The sequence below is a fragment of the Mauremys reevesii genome, linkage group 3 (assembly GCF_016161935.1).
Source record: "Mauremys reevesii isolate NIE-2019 linkage group 3, ASM1616193v1, whole genome shotgun sequence".
Taxonomy (NCBI): Eukaryota; Metazoa; Chordata; order Testudines; family Geoemydidae; genus Mauremys; species Mauremys reevesii.
Genome location: NC_052625.1, coordinates 18259826 through 18281588, shown reverse-complemented (window position 1 = coordinate 18281588; position 21763 = coordinate 18259826). Strand labels below are relative to the sequence as shown.

Below are 21763 nucleotides of genomic sequence, written 5' to 3'. Positions count from 1 at the left end.
ACCACCCATCACCCCGTCCCCGGAGAGAGCGTTAAGTGTCCGTAACTGCTGCGGAGTTCCGCCCGGGCCTTCGCGTACGTCATCCTCCTGCGCCCATGTTCCGGCCGGACCCCAGGGTCCCCCTTCTGGCGCGAGCCCCACCCCCTGCGGTAACCGGTTAATTTTCCGTACAAGCCCCGAGTAGCAACGCTCGGCGCCTTGGAAGCTCGTCAGTCGTTACCGCGAGACGCAGCTTGGTTGGCGTTTAGGACAGGACGTAAAGCGGGCAGGTATGGGCCGCCCTTCGTTCGTTGTGACTGCACCCGAAAGGAGCGCGGTGCTTCAGCTGGTCAGCCGGCACGGGTCGGGGTCCCCGTGAAGTGGGTCACAACCAGACTAGCTCCTGCCGCTGTACAACGCAGTCTGAGGGCTTGGCTACACTTGAAAGTTGCAGCGCTGGTGTGTGGCCACACTCACAGCTACCAGCGCTGGTGTGTGTGGCCACATTTGCAGCGCTGTTGGGAATGATACATTATGGGCAGCTGCCTATCCCAGCATTCAAGTGGCAGCAACGTGCTTTTCAAAAGAGGGGGGGGGGTGGAGTGGGGTCTAATGTGACAGGGAGTGGGGGGAGAGAGAGAGAGAGAGAGGATTTTTGGAGCCAGCACTGTGTGTTACCTTCCTGCCTTGAAAAATCAGAACATGTTCCCGATCCCTTACCCTTAACTCTTAATTGCAAACAGCCTGCATCCAACACAACTCCCTGCTGTTTCACTCACTCCCTGCCTGCCTCTCATTTGATTGTTTACAGCCAGGTACAGATTGATCACAGCAAACAGGAGCTCTGTTTGTTTTTTAGGTAAGCTGCACCGGCAACGGAAGCTCCGCGTGGAGCTCGGAGTTCACAACAAAACAAAGAGAGGCTGCATAACAAAACAAAGAGAGTAATTTATAAAAGCATTCTGGGATATCTGCTAATACCCTGGAGGCCAATTAAAGCGCTGGTGTGTGGCCACACTTGATGAGCAGCGCTGGATCACCAGACCAGGTGTTCAGCCAGCGCTGCAGCCAGGGAGTTGCAGTGCTGGATGTGCCTTGCAGGTGTGGACAGTTACTAATTGCAGCGCTGGAAAGCCTCCACCAGCGCTGCAACTTTCAAGTGTAGCCAAGCCCTGTGTTTGAGACAGAAAAATGCCAATGCCTTGTTACAGTTCTGAATTGCAAAATGAACTGCTGTGGCTAGTGTGAGGCAGTCTAATTGGCAAATCAGTCCTCGGTTTGCACACTGTTTTACGAAAAAGCACATAGTCTTGGTTAATGTTTTGTTTGTTTGTTTGAAGCGAACACTTTTTGGTTAAAAAATAAAATCGGCCTGAATCAGCAAAGAGGCTGGATGCTATAGCACTGCAGTCCCTTGGCCAAGAAAATATGAAGTAGGCAGCACAGAAGAGTGTGCTCGGGATTATGAGAAATTTAGGGCTAGTCTACACTGGCAATGCTAAAGCACTGCCGCACTTTAACATGCCTTGTATCATGGTTAAAAACCCCACCTCAGCAAGGGGCGTAGTCACCACTGCTCCGAGCTGTCTACACTGGTGCTTTACAGCGCTGAAACTTGCTGCGCTCAGGGGTGTGTTTTTTCACACCCCTGAGCCAGAAAGTTGCAGCGCTGTAAATTGCTAATGTAGACAAGCCCTCAGAGATAAATGTGCTTACCAGAATTCATAGGTATTCTATCCGAAATGTGAGCTGTTTGGGGTACTTTGCAGAAAGCATGCATAGCTTTCTCATAAAGGTCTTCCTCTTTTCAGTGGTTGTAAGATGTTTAGAATTCGTTTCCTGCACATGCAGGACTGTTTTGCGCCTCATGTAAAATGAAGGCTTCTGCCCAATGTGCAGTTGCAATCAAAAATACTAACAGTGTTAGGATGCGTAAAGAATAGGATGGTGAATAATACAAAGAATATTATAATTTTTTTATATAAATCAATGGTGTGGCCTCATCTGGAATTCTGTGGGAAGTACTAGTTGCCCTATCTCAAAAAGGATATTGCAAAACTAGAAGAGGAGGTTCAGAGGAGGGCAATGAGAATGATGAAGGGTATATGGAAAAACTCAGATGAAAGAGAAGATTGGGATTTCTTATCTTAGAAATGTGACAAATAAGAGCTGATATAAGAGTATATAAAACTAGGGGGTCACACACTTTGTAACTTGTGTAGGCCGAGCTTATTGCATGCATGAAGAGCTTCTTGCATCGCTCTCTTCCACAAGCTCCCAGTGTGCCACCCTCCCATCCCCCTCATTCCACAGCCCCTCCATCCTTTCCTCATACCAGGGTCTCTGTGTCCCCCTTGCCCTGTAAGAGCCCTTGGCATGGGGAACAATGTGCTCCCTTTCCCTATGTGCCCCGGTCCACCATTCTCCCCATCAGGGTTCTTGTGTGCCCCCAATGCCTAGGTTCCCCATTCTCCCCACAGTGCCAAGGGCTATGCCACCCTCCCCCCCCCATTTCTCCTTTCCCAGCCCTCTCCCAGTCCTCCTTCCGCCTATGCCAGGGGCTGTGTGCGCTCCCAATTTCTCCCCCCTCCCATTCCTACCTTCTCCCCATGCCAGGGGCTTGTGTGCACCCTCTTCCCCTACTTTTATAATTTATCTTCTTTCTGTCTGGGAGATAAATCATTCAGAGTGTCAACATGTTAAGTTGCATTGGGAGGATGGGCAGAGATGGGGGGCGGTTATTGTTAACGGTTTGATTTGCAGAGGTGTGCTTCAAAGTGTGGCTCTATTAAACAGATGACAGGAGCTCTGTGTTCCCTTGTACCTATGTGGAAGGAGGAAATGTCATTTTGTGCACAAGAAGCTCTTGTAACTAGAATGTTCTCTAAAATGCAGATGCTCTTTAGGAAGCATTCCAGATATGCATAAAGAAAGCTATCGCTGTGATTGCTGATGGATCCATTGACAGGTCTGTAGCTGAGCAAGAGTCAGTGTATGTCAGATTTGTCCAGGAGAGAAAACCTACTATGTAAGCAAAAAAGCACAACATGTGGAGTCTAGGCCTGGTAATGATATCACACAAGGAATAAAAACAGTTTTACGAGTCATAGGGATCAGGTTGAAGAGCTCGACTGAGAGCTGGTTGCGTTGAATGTAGATTGTGCAGCAATGACTGGGCTGTCAAGCCAAGTTTAGACACGCTTTTTTATGTTATGCATTGTGTCAACCACAAGATTGAGATTTTCTGGGTCTCAGATAAAAATCGTTAATAGTTTGAACTTAGTTTGAAAGACATTCTTATGTTTACTACTTAGTGCCAAAAGACTGCGGCAGCTTCTGTCTCATTGGCATCAGCAGGATCTTGCTGACCATGAGCTCTTTTGGAAGTATGCATTATCTATGCTGGGCTGCTAATCAGGCCAGAGCTCTGAATGCAATGATGAAAAATGAAATGAGTCGGGAGCCATTGCATCTTTTAGGGGATATTCTTAAGGAGATCTGGACAGGCAAATTTGTGGAAATATTGTATTTTTGTGGTGATTTAATTATTATTGTGATGGAAGTCATTCTCTTGGAAAGGGTCTCTGGTTTGTGGAGGCTCTGCAAAAGCTGAAAAGTGCTATGCTGGAACTCGCAACAGTTGTATGTGCTTTCCAGCTCTACCATGTTTTCTCTGCTGGTCTGACAGGGATTAGGTGCAAAACATTTGTGGACATGGTGACAATGAGCTATTAAGTGCCATCAGCAATGATTATTATTTGATTTATTTTTATATTACAGTAATGTCTAGGAGTCCTAGTCATGGGCCTAGTATTAGATACTGAATACACACAAGTAGGAAAAAGATGGTCTCTGCCCCCAGGAGTTGACACTCAAAGTAGAGGCCTAGGTTAATACCATTCTGCATGATCAGATCTACATTTCAAACCAGATGTTATGCATGATATTATGTAGGTATTAAAATTATACTCAAATTTGAGAATTGTTCAACCTACTAGGTTTTTTACATACACCTCTACCCCACTATAATGCGACCCGATATAACATGGGTTTGCATATAGCGCGGTAGCAGCGGGGCTCTGGCGGTGCTTTAAAGGGCCCAGGCTCCCTGCAGAGGCTGGAGCCCGGAGCTCTTTAAATCACTGCTGGAGCTCTGCTGCCGCTACCCCGGGGCTGCGGCAGTGGGGCTCGCCAGCGATTTAAAGGGCCTGGGGCTCTGACTGCTACGGGGAGCCCCAGGCCCTTTAAATTACTGCTGGAGCCCTGCTGCTGCTACCCCAGGGCTGCGGCAGGGGGGCTCGGGTGGCGCTTTAAAGGGTCCGGGGCTCCAGCTGCTGCGGGGAGCCCCGGGCTCTTTAAATCCTGCTGGAGCCCTGCCACCGCTACCCCGGAGCTGTGGCAGCAGGGCTCCACCGGCAGTTTAAAGGGCCTGGGGCTCTCCACAGCTCTTTAAATCACCACCAGAGCCCTGCCACCTCTACCTCGATATAACGGGGTTTCAGCTATAACACGGTAGGGATTTTTGGCTCCCCACGACCGCGTTATAGCTGGGTATAGGGGTATCAGTGTTATATTAAATATTTGACTTGTAGGGAGGTTAATCCTCCATTTGTTAGTGAATTCATTTGGCAAAAGTGAAATCTCATTTGAGAAGGCAGTGGAAATGTCTAACCCGAGAAGTGGTAGCGCTTAGAAATATAGATAAACATTGAAGTGAACAGTGAAATATACTAAAATATTAAAGCAGCAGAGTAAAGAATATTAAGTGCTTTTTCTCTTCTGTTTGAATATTACGTAGAATCCAATTACACATTCTTTTTGGCCCAAGTCTGTGGTTTTAATTCAGCAAAGAAGAGGCGACCAAAAGTGTAAACTTATGAATTTCTCTCGTGTGTGTGTGTGTGTGTGTGTGTGTGAGATGTTGGTTGGAAATGTTCAGTATTTCAACTTTGAACAAGGATGGATTGATTTAATTTAAAATGTTTTAAAGCACCAATTTTAATCAAGATTAAATGTGCAAGGAGGAAACCTTGATTTAAAGCATCAGTTTTAATCGTGTTTTGCATTTGTACTTTTCAGTTAACATTTAGTTATTTTCCTAAAGAAAAGTTAATTCCATTGTTTGGAGACCATTCAAACGTGTTGATTTGCAGCTAAATACAACCTTCATACTAAATGTTGTACTTCTTTTTGCTGCCTAGGCAGATAAGCTATATGTACACATTTATTTAAGGAATTATGTAGTTTCACATATATTTATTTAGATGCTTAATGTTTACATTTTTTGTTAGAAAATGGTGACATTCAGTTCTTATTAACTAGGTGATTATTTTATTCATGATTTATGTCATGAGTAAGGAAGAAAATTTGGAAGGAAATTGAAATAACTTTTTGTTCATTTTTAATTGAATTACAAATTGTTTGTTTTTTTATTAGTTAAATAAAGCTACCTTATGTGCAGGACACAAGGAAAAAATAAGTTTATCAAAACATGTTTGCATTTAAAACTGATTTATTAAACAAATGAAGTATTATATATAGTTAATGAATTGAAACGATTGTTTCTGGTCACCATATCCTTCAAGATTTTAGAACTAGTAAATTTCATCCTCCCACCTCATTTTTATTCATAGTTTTTCTTTTCCAGTCTATCTTTCCTGCTTTTTCATCTCCCAATTGTTTTTTTCAACTTTGAATTAACTTGTCATTAAAATTAACTAGTTGAATAAACTGAATTGAAGGATTTATTCTCTCTGCACTTGCAGAAGAAGCTATTGCTGTCAAAAACTGGTTTAACAATTCAGCAGGCTCTGGTTCCAGGTGCTTAGCCAGTGATTTCCACTAGTTCAGTGGGTTGACTTTCTTTAAAACTTTGGGCAGCAAATATGTATTGCTTGTATATTTTTTATTTAGTTTAAATTACTTAAATAGATTGTAGTAAGTTTAGCCCATATGATAGGTTATCATAATTTCAAATTTAATTAAGAAAAAATTACAAAAATTTTTTAAAAAAGTAAAATACTGAATTTACATTAAAATATGCTTTGAAAAATTGATTCCCCCCACCCTCCCTTGAATTACATATGTAACTTCCATTAACAAGAGCTGAAGTTGCACGCTGTATCTCAAGTAAAAGTGCCTGATGCCTGATTAGAATTTTTCCTTCTCACATCATGACTTAGAGTATTTGTTAAGCCTGCATCTAAAGTGTTTATTAAAGTTGTTAAAGCACTGTGTATTTTCAGAGATTATTCTTAAAACATCTGTTTGTATCTTCCCTCCCCTCTTTTACCTTTTTATGTCTATCACCTGAGCTTCAATTCATTTTAAAAACTGTGTGTACAAAGTTACACTTGCTTCCCAGGAGAATCATAACATTGCCTGCAGATAAATTAGTATTCGTTAAATTATTTACAGAATCATCTAATTTTAACTCCCTTTATAATACAATTTAAATCACAGGTCACTAGATGATTTAATATAGAAAACTAACGTTTGGTAGCATTTTAAACTTCTGCAAATGGTTGCTGATTGTGAGCCGCTTCGCTTTTTCTGTGTGGTCTTCAGATTATGAAATCTTCTCTGTCCCTCCTTGAGTTTTTCTCTTCTGTGTGGCCCCTTATATTTTCCTCATCTTCTCCTGAAGAATGAATGTGTTCCTTGATATGCATATGTTCTTCATTGATCTGGAGATCAAGCAGCACATACCTGTTTGTATAGTTGGAGTTCCGATATCTGCGTTGGTATTCTTGAATAAATGAGAATTATCATCAGGCAAATGCATTTTTGTCCATCAGCCTAAGTATTATAACACCTTCATTGTTTCCATGCCAGACTGACTGTGCCTCAATTTTGTGATTAAATATATTTGGAGAATGGGAGAGCTTTTTCATCTACATTTGCTCATATCAGCATGTTGGGTTAGTTACTGCAGGGCAACCTTTCAACTGAGATTTAAAAGCCAGGATCCTGTCTACTGTATAAAGAACAGGAGTACTTGTGGCACCTTAAAGACTAAAATTTATTTTAGCAGAGCTTTCGTGAGCTACAGCTCACTTCTTCTTTCATGAGCTGTAGCTCACGAAAGCTCTGCTAAAATAAATTTGTTAGTCTTTAAGGTGCCACAAGTACTCCTGTTCTTTTTACGGATACAGACTAACATGGCTGCTACTCTGAAACCTGTCTACTGTATGTTGACATTAAAGCACTTATGTCACATTTTTCATGAATAGTTTGCCTCTGTGTCCTTAGCCAAAATACCCCCGCTCCTCTTTACTGTGCTGAGTACCATGTGTGGGATGCAAACTTCCCTCTATCCCAGAAGTGGCTGTATTCACTGTTGGATTTTTCAGTGCCTTGTATTCTGTTGAGATTTAAAGGTGGTATAATGATAAAGTATTATCAGCCACAAGTTATCCTTCCAGCAATATTCCGGCCCCATTTATCCAACACTCATTTGCCTGAAATGCTGTTTTATTCAAATCTCTTATTCTCCTCATCTTCTCCTGAACTACCCTGAACTCTTCTTATGAATTGCTTACCCAATAGTTTATTCTCCAAACTATGCAGATCCTCATTTAACTGAATGCTTTATTGGCCCTGTAATGTTTTGGAAAAATGGATTTGCTGTGCTTAACTAACAAAAAAAACCTGACTGAAAGTTGGCAAATCCAACAGACAAACCTATACAGCAAAAATCCAGGACAGGAACTTATCAAGTCTGTAATAAGTTTCTGCTTGTTCTAAAAGTGATTGTCTGTGTATTTTGAACTTTTGAGGTAATTGTGTTTGTGGCTTAATAACTGAAATTTAAGAATTGAGGAGGACAGGGTTGCTCCCAGGTATGTGGAGTAATCTATGTAGTCTTATTTCCCCTTCGGTATGATCTATCCTGTAGGTGTGAACATGCAGCCTGCATGTTGATTTTGGCCAAGACCCCCGACCCCCAACCCTCCGCTCCCCATCCAAAAAATACAAACACCAGTTTTGTGATGATGCATGTTTTCTAAAGTAGTGTGTTTTTTCTTGTGTATTTAATGTTATCAAAACCCTTTAAGATACTGCTGCCTTATTGTTGGCATGTGCCAGCACTGTAACATATCCTGTGTAGAGATTAGTTACACTGAAATAACAGCTTAGTGAAAAGAGAGAGGTCCCCAAACAGCAGGAATAGGAACTTGCAAGTTCCCATTGCAACAAACAGAAAACATGTAAGTTCAACAAATCCATTCCCATGCTGAGGAGGGGGAGCACCTTCTCCTGTCAGTGGAGGGTACTGTGTTGGTGTTAATATGCAGCTTTGTTCTAATGTGTGGTTAATTTTCATTTTATGCAGTTCCCCTTTCCATGCTGCATGACAAGGTCAACTAAATCATTAACTTCATTCTTGGTGTGTGTGATACCAGAGTTAGCAAAAAATATTTTTGGTCTGTCCCTCTTCCCATTTCTTCTCCATTTTTCTGTCTTCTGTTCTTTTGGTCCAGATTGGGTTATGGAAAAGTATGCATCTATGCTCCTTTAATAGAGGTATTTTACCAATGGCAACTGCAATCATGTGATCCTAGCCAGTTCTAATCAGCAGTAGAATGCCCCCCCACCCCTATACATCTGTCTCTGGACAGGTCCAGCGTGCCTTCGAGGGGGAAGACTTGGTAGGGCTCAGGGAAAACTCCAAAGGAGAAGTGCTCGGTCTCTCACCAGAAGGAGCCAACTCCCAAAAGGCAGTGATCTCCTGCTAAGTCTACAGTATCAGAGGCCTCAACCTCTTGACTCAGTACTGTGAGGGCAAAGAACTCTTCCTTTGGTACCAGTGGGATTGGGAGATCCCAGAATGCTTCTCTGAAGCACGGCTACAGCAGGCCCCGCAATACTATCTAGGAAGAACAGAGGCGCCCAGGACATATACATTGCTTTAGAATGGCACTATCTACACCACACTTACCATTGGTGCCTTCTCATTCAGCACTGTTGGTACTGGCAAAATCGAAGTATTGGACACCTTTGGCCCCATTGCCTGTATATACCATCCACCTCAACTGCTGCATTGATACCAACCCTCTCAGTACCACAGGAATTCTGCTACTCTAAGGACTTGTCAGTTTTAGATGAGGTAAAGTCCCCACTGTTTGTGAGTGCCAAATGACTTTCAGTACCAAGACCCTAATCTCTGGATTACCATTGCTTCCTCCTACTGCGGGATTCTCTGCCTTTGTCTACTGGGGCCACCCCTTTGGAGGACATTGAGGCGGATGAAGGAGGCATTCAGTCAGTCTCCTCTTTATCAGTATAAGGTTCCCCTCCACATAGGTATAGGAACCCCTACTTTGATGAGGATCCTTGTCTACTACAGGAATGGTTGGATCAGTCCTGGGTACTACTCGCTCTCGCATATGGCCCCCCTCTCCCCAATGGCCATGCTGGGATGCTTGGGTGGTGTATCAGCAGCAATTTGCCAGACCTCTGGCTCCATTGCACCAAGAGGCTAGAGCTACACAATCTCCTCTACCAAATCCCCAGCATGAGGAGATCTTTGAAGAACAGGAGACTAGGGCGGGTAAGGAGGCCACCTCTCAAACTTCTGTTTCATTCTTGTCTCCAGATAAAGCAGTCATGCATCCTCCACCATCAATGGTCGCATCTTCACCCCAAACTAGGGTACTCTGCCTCTGAACATGGTTCCTAGATGGTTCAGGGGATTAGAATCCAGTGCTGAACAGGGGAACAACAGGTATTAAACGTGAATTACTTATGTTCAGAAATGGAAAAGGTTCAACCACTGCTGTACACTGTCAGTATCTTGTGCCTAAATCATCTTTGCTCTCAACCATCTTGGATTATTTGCTGGATTTGAAGAATTCAGAGTTATCAGTTACTTCTATTAAGGTTTATGTGGCCACGAGATCAGCATTTTGTTCCACACTAGAAGGGTTTTCTATATTTGCTCACTCTGTGTCTCAAGATTTAATAAGGGTTTAGGGATCCTCTACCCCCAAGTTTAGGGTCTTACTGATTCTTGGGATCTTAACCTGGTGCTAGATACCTCATGGGACTTCTGTTTGAACCTATGGCAACCTGCTCCTTGTTTCACTTATCTGTGAAGATGTCTTTTCTAGTAGCTACCACATCAGCCCACAGGATTAGGGAGAGTAGGGCCTTGATGACTAACTCTCCCCCCCCCCCCATTTATGGTAATTTTTTTTTTTTAAGGACAAGGTCTCTTTATGGCCACACCCTAAATTCTTACGTGAAGTGCTTTTGGATTTTCCTCTCAACCAGACCATCCATCCACCGGTATTGGTCACTAAACCACATAAATCTCAACATGAGACCTCCTTTCATACTTTAGATGGGAGACAGGCACTGGCCCTTTATCTAGCTATGACCAAGCAATTTCAGAAATAACCTAGACTGTTTTTCTCCATTGCAGAAAGATCCAAGGAGTTCACAGTCTCTTCACAGAGACTTTCAAGGTGGACCTCTGGGTATGTTGTTGCTTGCTACAACGCAGCTGGTGTTCTACCTTCCCAAAGGATAACAGCACACTCTACCAGATCACAGGCAACTTCTAGAGTGTTACTCAAGAACATTCCAGTGTCTGAGATATGCAGAGTTGCTACATGGGCTGCAGTGCATACATTTCTAAACTATATGTTGGTACACGTGTACAGTCTTCAGTCTTAGACTCAATTCCAAAGCTGTAGGGAAACTGCTGAGGAGTGACCTGAAGTGGAGTCCCATAGGGACTACTCAAAGATGAAAAGAAGGTTACTCACCTTGTGCAGTACCTGTGATTCTTTGAGATGTCACGCTCTGGGTGCTCCACCACCTACCCTACTTCCCCTCTGCTTTGGATGGTTCTTTGATTGGCATTTCGATAGAGAAGGAGCTGAAGGCAGTTCACCTGCGCATCTGTATAGGTCCTATGCGCGCAGCATGAGGTTGTATAGAGCTCATGTGCAGGCCAAATGGACCCTGCTAAAAGTAAATCTCCAATAAGGGCTCGAGACACGTACATACATGAAGTGGAGCTGTCACAGGGGGACACATCTCAAAGAACAACAGTTACTGCACAGGGTGAATAATCTCCTCTTCCTTTACTGGTTGTCAACCATGTTCTGTAACTTTAATTAATTAGGAGAGGCCAGGACAAAATAAACACACAAATATAAAATTGTACTGCATACAGATATTTGATACTTTGCCTTTCTGTGAACAACATCCTGTGCATGCAGCTCTGTTCTCTCCCAGGAGCCTTGCGGTTGACCTAAATGCCCTGTAAACATGTGGTATCATACATAGGGGAGCTTGAACATTTTAGGGTTAGCTCAATATGTAGAATGTGATCTGATGCAGACCTGAGAGGTGTGAATGGCCATCATTCATCTCAATGGGGTTGTAATTCTGAAGGCTACAGATGACAGTTCCACTGTTAGCTTTGTTAACTATTTCATGGTTGATCATTTTATCAGAAACATACTGCTACAGTAACTGGAATTGTGGATAGAATTTGAGTAGAGTACCACCCAACCTTCCTTCCACGTGAACCCAGCAGGACTTAATGAATAAAAAGAAACCTGTCTCTCATAAACCACACTCTTGCCGGGAAAAGGGAAAGATCAGATCTTTCCTCTGAAACCAACTCCAGGGACTTCACAGATGTTTGCTGTTACCTTGGCTTTTCTGCTGGCTGTGCGGGTTGTTATTGTTCATAGATTACATTTACAAAATACAGTTTCTGAAACTTATGTGGCCAGTACCATTTTCAAAATGTGGTAAAGAGTTTTTCTAAAATATTTCTATCTCTTCCCTAACTACCCCCTCCCCATCCTTCTCCTCTTATCTTGTTTGCCTAACTGTATCCCTTGTTTATAATTGCCAATTCCATTTTGCGCTGTTACTTTTCCCCCCGATAGTCTTTATTTCTACTACTCCATTACTATTTTCAGGACACCTAGTTTCAAGTACAGTCCTATAAACAAACATGGGAGCAGCAAAAAGACGCCCTGGTAGTGGCTGAGCTGCCTCAGAAGCTAGTGAGGAGATGCCAAGGACAGATTTCAGGGTTCCACAGTATGTCAATTGGTAATTCCAGCTATCACCAGAGAGGAATTAATAGTATAAATTTAGGCTTGTCTACACTACGCAGCTTTTAGCAACACGGCTGTGCCACTAAAAGGTGGGCAGCGTAGCTGCTGTTTGTCAGGAGGAGAAAGCTCTCCTGCCAACAAAAAAAACTTCCACCCCCAACAAGCGGCATTAGTGCTGTCGGCAGGAGAGTGCTTCTGCTGACAAAGCACTGTTCATACCAGAGCTTTTCCTTGACAAAACTTTTGTCTTTTGGGTGTGTGTTGTCGTTCACCTGCCAGTGTAGACAAAGCCTTAATGCCCAATCATGTCCATAGTACAACAGGGGCATAGTGTACTCCCAAGTTCTTGCAAAACAGAATCCTATGGGTCCAAGACACGATCCTTCAAAATGCCGTCTGACGTCCTTTTAAGGTAGAACAAGGCAACAGCTTGTTAGGAAGTTGCTCTGGGGATGACTCAGGGTTGTGTAGTGAACTAAATTGTTGTCTGTAGGACCCCTGCTTCATCCAGCTGAAAGGCGTGTAATGAATGAGGCAGGAGATTGAAGGAAGAGAAAAGGTGGTGTCATGGTTAACACAGTTGAATGCTGACCTGCAGAATTGGATTCTATCCCTGCCTGAGTCAGAGTTCCTATAAATCAGACTTGCTCATGGTTTTAGGTTTCACAGCGCCTAATTGTATCTTCCTCATTTTCTGGGTGCCTAACTTGAGCCCTTGAGGTCTGATAAGATCTCTGAAAAAATGAGGTCCTGGGCATCTCAGATTGGGTATCCAGACTTAGTGAAAACTTTGAGCTTAATCTCTGTGTGCCTAAGTCCCCATCTGTAATATTACCTCTCATCTCACAGGTGTTGTGAAAATACATTAATAAATATTTGTGAAGCGCTTGAGTGATGAGCATGACAGAAAAAGCCAAGAGGAAATTAATAATTGTATATTCAGAGCACGGTTTGAATAGTGTGCAGTAAGTAAGGGATAGAGCCACCCATTGAAAACACTGAGCAGAAAACAAAACATTGAGTAACTGCTCATTACGTGAGCACCATCCAGTCTGTGAACTGAATGAGGCAGGGGTGCTGTGGAAAAAATATGTGATCATGTAAAGACTATCATAATGCACATGCACAAGGGGACTGAATTAAGGTGCACAGACAAGCTTATCTGGGCCTAATGCATTGGAACACTTGTTCATGAAGAATTCATCTTGTGAAAACGTGGTTTCAGTAATGATTACAACTGGTCAACACTTGGAATTTCTATTTGGTGGGAAATTTTGACAGTTCAAAATTTTTCATTCGAAATTGGAAAGAGAAATATATATTTCAAAAATTTTTGATTTGGGATTTTGGAGTTTGACTTCAAATTTTACATACTATGCATTACTACTATAAAAATGGGGTAAAAAACTTGATAGAATAAAATTCAAACAAAATTCTGAAACAAAACTTCAACATTTTCCAAAATACAAAATTTCCAAAATGCAAATTTTTTCCTTCAGTTTTTCTTTTTTCAGGAAATTTTGTTGAAAACAATACAGTTTAGTGAAAAATTTCAGTTTAGTCGAAATAGCTTTTTCTGACAAAAGACTGGAGGAAAATTTTCTGACCAGCTGTAGTAATAATTCCATGGGTCTCTGTGCTCCTCCTCCTTCTCTTCTGAGCAGGCGGGAGCAAAAATGCCACAGAGGGCCCACGTGTAAAGGAACTGCAGCTACATGGGACACTCCTGCTTTCCTTTTGCAAAATAGTTGATGCAGCCCAGCAACTGTGCAGGAAAGGGGTGTTTTGATGTAGCTCTTTAATCTCTACCTACAAAATGATTAACAGGATACTTTTTTTTTTTTAAACAGGCAAATATTTCTTTCCATTATTGTTACACAGACCATGGAGTCAAATATTTGGTGAGGTGTAAAGATGTGATATTAAAATAGTGATGTTCATGATGGGCCTTCATGCTGTATTGCATTTAGGGCGGATACTTGAAACTGCCATATGATTAGCTATATAACTGTTGACATTACTTCTGCAATGAACTAATTGGCTACACACCTGTTAATTGAATATTTCATGAATTCCCTTGCCCTCTCCCCATATTTTAAAATACAATCTGCTACCCCTAAATATTTGGTGAAAATGGTAATTGTTTCTTTGTAGATGGAGATAGCAGAGGAAGATAATAGTGGGGAAGAATACCCAAATGAAATTCATGATTATCTGTCAGCATTTGAAAAGTCTCTTGGTTCTGTAGATGACATGCTGAAGACGATGATGTCTGTTTCTAGGAGTGAGCTTCTTGAAAAGGTAAAGAACAACCCCCACCAGCCACCTTTATTGTTGTTGTTTTGTTAATTTGTATTACAGTAGCACTTAGGAACCCAATCAAGGCTTGGGCCTTAACTGTGCTGGGCACTGTACAGACACATAATAGACAGTCCCTGCCCTAGAGACCTAGTATTTAAATAAATCTTTTCACATTTATAGAACAGTTCTTATTTCAAAGTGCTTCACAAGCTATATACATACAGAATAACACTGAAATCTAGCCAATGCATTAGCCAGCTAGCACAGAGTAGTGGGTCAGTAGGGTCATTTAGGCCAAGGATGTGAGGGCTTTTCCCCACCCCTATGAAAAAGGCCATAGGATCTTTAATGTCCCCCAAGAGTACAGAGACGAGCCATTTTTCAATAGTTTTATGTGAAAGACCTTCACACAGTAAACTTCCTTGTTCTCAGTTTATATATTTAGGAAGAATGAGTTGACTCTGGGATTTGAACTTTTGGTTCCAAGGAGTGCAGAACTTGATGCTTAGTCCAATGCGCTACCCCTTCCAGCACTATTCAGAGCAGATCTAAGGGAGTCTGTAAAACACACATTTTTTTCTGCATGTAGATTCAGTGCAAGGTGTACTGCCAGAGGACTTCATACAAGCAGATATATATTTTTAACATTTAAAACTCAATTTGTAATTTCTTTCTTTGGGGCAAAAAAGCTCATCCGTTAAGGATTCCTAACATGAATACATTATGAAGAAATCAGTCCTGACAACACCAGTCTTTCGACAGTATCCATGTTAGAGCTGGTGGTCTGTATGATGTTATCAGAGTTCCTGGAAATCCTATAGGACTAAAACAATAAATTGACTTTGACAGTCAAAAAAAATTTCATTACCCATTTCTTCTTCCTTCGGTGTATAGCCTAAAGTGTTCCAACATGCCTAGAACACATAATCTAATGTGTACAGTGTTCATGTTTGTTAATTGTGTGTGGCATACTAACCTTCTATTATAACTTTAAATGGTTTTCAGTAACTTTTTCTTGCATTCTAAATTTCTGTGCTGTTTTATTTTGGGGATAGGGAGAGTTATTTTGAGGAAAAATCTTGGTGATGAAATGTGAGCTTTATCCCGAGAGGTTGGCATAGCAGGTGCTCAGTACCTCTCAGCAACCAGCCCCATCACCTTTTATTAGCCTGTGGCATTTAATGTTCGACTGGATAAAAAGTGAATAAATATGCAGCGAGGAACAATCCTGCAGAGATAGACTTTGATTTAGGCATGGTCTACACACAGTTTTTGTCTGATGTCACTATTTCCGTTGTGGGTGTGCATTTCTCTACCGAAATTAAATCCGTACCATCCCTAGTTATATCCATATAAAGGTGCTTTATACCACTATAGCTTATTCCCCTTCCCTTATGGGAATAAGCCATCCTGGTTAAAATACACTATGTTACTTTAAATGTCCCAGTAAATTTAAAGCAGTACAATTCTTTGTGTAGGCAGGCCCCTGAAAAACATTTTCCATCTCTAGTTTCTATGATAAAAGTTCTCCTGGTAGCTAAATTGCCTGTATTAACAGCATATTTAAGGACAATTGATTGCAAAACCATGTACCATTTGGTTCTTTGTCACAAATATATTCATATGGAATTATACTGTGTATATTACTGAAAGCTACTATACATCTTAGTTAAAAACAGTGCAGAAGTAAATAATCACCTTTGTTTGTTTTTTAAGTTGGACCCTCTTGAGCAAGCAAAATTGGATTTGGTTTCTGCATATGCATTAAATTCGATGTTTTGGGGTAAGTATGCTGGAGGATGGCGATAAGAGGAAGCAGAATTTATGGTGGCCATTTTAACTCTTTTTTTGATAGCTGCAAATTTTAAATAATCAAATTCTGTAGTCAAATATCTATCCAATATTCTTTCAGTTATTCTAAGAACTCAAGTTTGCTATTGTCCTTCAATCAGGGTAAGTGATGCTGAAATTTTAAATTAAAATTGGTAATTACATAGGCTAGCAACAGATATGTAAATAAGGATGTTGGGTTTTTTTGGCAGCCTCTTCTGTCCTTTTTGGTTAACAGTATCAGATTGGTACTGGAGTACTTGATTAGAATATTTTTAAATTAGATATTTTAACAGAGGAGCTAGGCTCTAATCCTGCAAACGATCAAATGTGGACACATCAATTCATCTGTGTATTGTCAGCTACAGGATTGGGACCTTAATCATTCCTGCCCTTATGTTCAACAGAACACATTTTCTTCTTGCAGTATACCTGGCCACTCAAGGAATCAATCCCAAGGACCATCCAGTGAAACAAGAGCTGGTAAGATTCCAATATAGAATGCATTGCAAAATCAGACTTGCCTAGGGCAAGTAATTATTTAATAATTTTAAATTTGCATTTAAAAATGTAATTTCAGTCGCCATGCACTGGTGTAGTGTATGCATGGCATTGTATAACTGTTGATATAAGCTGCCTAGCTCTCCAAATTAAGAAACTCATGATATTTTTAGTTCAAAATAGTATCATCTGTGGAAAGCAAAGTTGTCAAGCCTGGTAAAATTGGAAAAGCAGAATAAGATTAATGGTGTCATCCTACCTTGCCTTTCCCCCCACCTTTTTGTTTGAGAATTGGATTCTGAGCAGACCAGCTTTTCACTGTATCTGTTGAACAGAAAAATGTTACATGTCTAATAGTAATTTATAGTTTCCAGTATGGTGTTTTTTCCTATAAATACTTGGAATCATGTTAATCTCTGAGACTGCCTTTTCTGACTCTTGTATGACTAAAAGAATAGTGTGGTTGATTTACTAGCAAAGACGGGAAAGATGCCCCCCCCTCTTTCCAGTTCCTCCATTAATTCATTTTCTCAGCAGTAAAGAATCCAGTTCAGCAACAAAGCTAAAAGCTTTTTTGGCATCAGTTGTATGTGTACTGTCCAGTAATTCTGCATTAGTGACATATTTACAACCTATAATAAATCTTTTAGGTTTGTCTTTATATTCCATTTAGATACATGAGTACAGTATATAAGGTCTGCTATCTTGGAAATTCTGCTGACTTCAAAAATCAAATCATTTAGTTTGAAGAAAATAATAGAAATATTATATTAATACCAATATTAAAAATAGAAATAATTATGCCCATTAGAAATGCTTATGTAAATAATAATGGTGCTGTATGAATATATTTTATTCGAGTACACATAAAGGTAATTCTACGTAATCAAGGTAATAGTGCTTATGGTTGAAGAATACAGAAAACTACTCTGAATATCAAAAGAATGTGTTCTATTTATAATTTGGATTTTGCAGTCTGTAGTGGATCATGGAACAAAAAGTGGATTGCTAACTTTTCATGGTGATTCAGTTTCTGCTCCCTCTTACGCTATATTGGTACAAATGCATTGCACTATTTTAATCTATTATTTAAAAATATACAGCATAAAAATCTAAAGCAAGTGATATACTGGTATTTACTTGACAATTGCTGATGGTTTTAGTCGAAAGTAGATTATCTTCTAGTTTTTCATCCAATTTCTTTTTACAAGTAGCAATGTGAATGAATAAACGTTTCTTTCATCCATGAGTAATGTGATGTTCTTATCACTCATGTGGAAAGGGCAATCGGAAACAGTTACTCTTCCACCATTTGTTTTGTTTTCAGAGCTCTGCTCAACATGTACCTATAGGTAATACTTGGGGTTTCAAATGATATTAATAAAACTCTCCTTCCGGCTGTCAGACTTCGTTTTTTCTGTCACCTTGTTGCGATGTTTCTGTCAACTCCTTTTTTCCCTTGCTGATGTGTGTCGGGTTGCCATCTGTTCTGATTAGCAATCTCAATCATACTAGAGAAATATTACAGCGTACCATAAATTCATACTCTGTAAAGCTTAATGAGTTAAAACTACACCTTGTACATTGGAACATTGGCCAACATTTTCAGAGATCAGTTTAAGATGTGGGTTCTGATTATCCTTGAAAAACAAGTAAATGATTTAGGTGTCTGACTTTAGAAACCCAAGGTAGAAAATGTTGGCCATGTGCGTATATGACACACATATATATTATCTGTGTACATGAAATGTATGTATTTTATTTATGGTCTATAATTCAGGGAATATGTAAAGTGCTACATAATGGCTGTTCATTAACTCTTCGTCTAAGGTCTCATGAGATGTCTGTGGGAGAGCTGACAGTTGAACTAGATCTCCTGAGTCCCACAGGATCATCCTTCCTCTGTGTGTGTTTGTATAAAATACACATCACAGAATAATCGAGAGTTTCTTTTTTAAAAAAAAAAAGCCTGCTTTCTTGGTTTTAGTTGGACAGATTAATATTTTGAAAATAGTGAGTTTTGAATTTCAGCAGATATATATTTTATATTTATATAATGCACATATGAGTTAATTTTGCAGGCTTTACTTATGCAAAATTCCTATCGACTTCAGTGGGTGTATGACCTTTTTAAGGATTGGAAGAGCAGGCCCCTAGGTTGTAATAGTGTTAGACAAAATACTACGGGAATGAGGACCATACGTATGCCTAGATATATAAAGATGTTTGAAGTTGTACCGCTAATGGCCTCATACACTTATTGGTACAGTCACCATGTGTTGCAGAAAATCTGCTAAAAGGGCAGTCTTGAGTTTGCAAAGAATCCACTGGAGTTTGAACAGAGATGAAATATTATATTCTGCTGTATATTATGGAATGTGTCACGTTCCGTATGCTTTGTTCTTACCGATCTCTGTTTTAATAGTACATGTCTTCACAGGGTAATATTGCGTGTGCTTTTTATTTAATACCTTGCAGGAGAGAATAAGAACATACATGAACAGAGTCAAAGAAATAACTGACAAGAAAATGGCATCCAAACTGGATAAAGGAGCTGCAGCAAGATTTGTAAGAAACGCATTATGGGAACCAAAACCTGAAACTAATCCTAAAGTGAAAGCTTCTGCTAAGGCAAAAAAGAAAAAAACAAACTAGTTTTTTATTTTCCTTTTGGTTGTATTTTTGTTTATCAAGTAGGGAGATAACTAGAAAATTATTTTTTAAATTGTTTTGTATGTATTTTGCATAACATAAATGATGAAGTAAAACAACAATTCGGTGAATATATCTTTAGCAAAGATCTAAACTGTAGGGTCACGTTGCACAGCTTCTACTGAGATCACACCCTTATATACACATGTATATCTGAAAGTGAAAGTTGGTCCTTGGAGATTAGCTTTAAAGCTTGGCTCTTTAAATGAGAATGAACTAATCGTTTTTGCCAACTCTTTGTAGTAATGTGCTATTTCATGATTTGCTTCTAATGCTAATTATTTTGGGGGGTAATTCTGGCTGGTTGGAACTGTATTTTCTTAGTTATTGCTAAATTTAATCTCCTGAATATTCAGACAGTCACAAGTGATGGACATGTAGTCTGTGTGAATTGTTTACGTAGGAGCCACTGGTTTTCAAGTACATCTGTGTATGTAATGCTAAACTTGTAGAGCATACTATCCTTTGTATTGCTTGTATTAAATATACATGATGCCTCTTTTTTCCCTCAGTCTCTCAACTTGAATTAAGAGCTGTTTATGGTCTTTAATGTTTCCATGGCCTTTAAATATGGATAAGAGCTTAGTGCTGGCACTGCGAGATGGACAGTTTAGCAGGGGTTCGCTCTGGGAATGGTGTGTTTTGCTGTTCCCTTTGATACTGAGTCTGGAAAGTATTCTCTAGTAGAGTAAAAAGTATTGAAATACTGGGCGAATACCTTGTTTTATATATGATTAATTTTGTACTCTTTTAAGGAGCGTATGCATTCTTAATCTGTTGGGAATTTGTTCAGGAGAACCTGTTAGTTCATTTTCAGTACACTGCAAGCTCACAAATTAATAATACAAATTTGGGGGGGGGGGGTTGGTAGAGAAGGTCTGCTGTTGATGGAGAAGGTCTGCTGTGGTGAGGGTGGCGAGTAAATGCCTGTGATTAGGCGTGCTCTGATTTGAAAGGTGGAAGTGCTGGCATTAGTGATGGGATGAATATAAGTGAAGTGTCACCACCTGCTTGCAAATGGAGAACCCAGTATCAGACATACTGGGTTAAATTTACTGTTGCCCTGCATCTTGTATAATTAAGACCTCAATCTTGCAATTTACAATGTACAGGCATTAGCGGCATTCCTGCACAGAGTCCATTGACTTAAATGGGGAGGAGTCTGTCTTTACGTTGTAAATTGCAGGATTGGGACCTCGAACTGGGGCAAAGTGAGTGTAAATTCTATCAAATCAGAATGGGTAGCATTTTACACTTGCTTTTTACCAGTGTAAATGACAATGCAAGGTACAGTGCGGTGGTGAATTGGGCTCACTGAACCAATCCTAACAATCTGAGATTCACCTGTAATTTGCATTAGGTCTCTCACCTGTTAATGTGAATGAGCAAGATTCTACTGAATTGTTAATTTGGAGTTGAGATGCATTGAATTTCTCTGTTACACATAACTTTCCATATCCTATCCAATAGCTTTCAATTATCGTTCACATAGTTATTCTGAAGAATTACACCACTATGTGCTTGCGTATAGTCTAGACTGAGTAGAATGAGATGCTGTAACTGAAGCTATATCACCGTTGACCATTCAAAAATGTATTTTTAAAGAGAAGTGTTTTGATAAACTGCCCAGTTGTTTATTAAGCACAAATGTTAATAGTTTTGTATGTTTAGAAAATGGCTCTGTGAATGTTATGATGAAGAATAAACAAGCCTAAGCTAATACGTAAATATATTTTATGCTGATTTCTGGAATAATTGCTACTTTTTGTTCTAACAAAGGCTTTTCCTCCTCCAAATGCTCATTCGCAGGCATAACTTTACTGCCACAAGTAGTTTCATTGATTTGTCCATGGAGCCACTCACATGAGTTATGTATGTTAAAGGTGCATAAGTGTGTGTGTGTTTGCTGGATCAGGGCCAAAATAAGGACACTCAATTCCCTGTGGAAACAGGTATATTTATGTATAACTGAAGAACTCAGAGTCATAGGACTCATCTTTGGGCTTAGCTTTATTTTTAATCTTAAAATAATTTCACAACTATGTAAGCTAACACGCAATAAAAATCGATGGTGTAAATCAGTACTGTTTGTGATAGGTGTGGGGGGTGGGATTTACTCCCTTTGGAAGGCTGTTTTATCCGTTTGAGGGCCTCTTAGGTCCTGGTCCTGCAATGTCCTCCATGTGGGTGTACCACTCTGCAGGGACCCATTGACTTTAGTGGGGTTCTGTGTGGGTGCAGAGCTTGGCATGTACAGAATTTATTGCAGGATCAAGTGTGAGTCTAAAAACATAAGTTCTAAAGCTGGCCTGAGGTGTTGACCAATATATGCTGTGCTTATAAAATATGCTTAA

The 21763-nt window shown here is 40.3% G+C and overlaps 1 protein-coding gene and 1 long non-coding RNA gene across 3 annotated transcripts in view; one reads left to right on the top strand and one right to left on the bottom strand.

Annotated features, from left to right (window-relative positions):
* The window catches only part of LOC120402065, a 30414-nt gene extending 30309 nt beyond the window's left edge, over window positions 1-105 (bottom strand). The window contains exon 1 of the long non-coding RNA XR_005596939.1: window positions 3-105. This is a non-coding gene — a long non-coding RNA (uncharacterized LOC120402065). The remainder of the gene's footprint in view (window positions 1-2) is intronic.
* C1D (C1D nuclear receptor corepressor) lies at window positions 42-21490 on the top strand. 2 transcript variants are annotated; one of them, XM_039532432.1, is made up of 5 exons: window positions 42-269; window positions 14220-14366; window positions 16083-16149; window positions 16624-16679; window positions 19176-19352. In XM_039532432.1, the coding sequence occupies exons 2-5, from the start codon at window positions 14220-14222 to the stop codon at window positions 19350-19352; spliced, it is 447 nt and encodes a 148-aa protein (XP_039388366.1). In that variant the 5' UTR covers window positions 42-269. The 2 variants fall into 2 exon arrangements, with proteins under 2 accessions (XP_039388366.1, XP_039388367.1); XM_039532433.1 differs by lacking the exon at window positions 42-269 and having other exon boundaries at window positions 19176-21490.
* The last annotated feature ends 273 nt before the right edge of the window (window positions 21491-21763 follow it).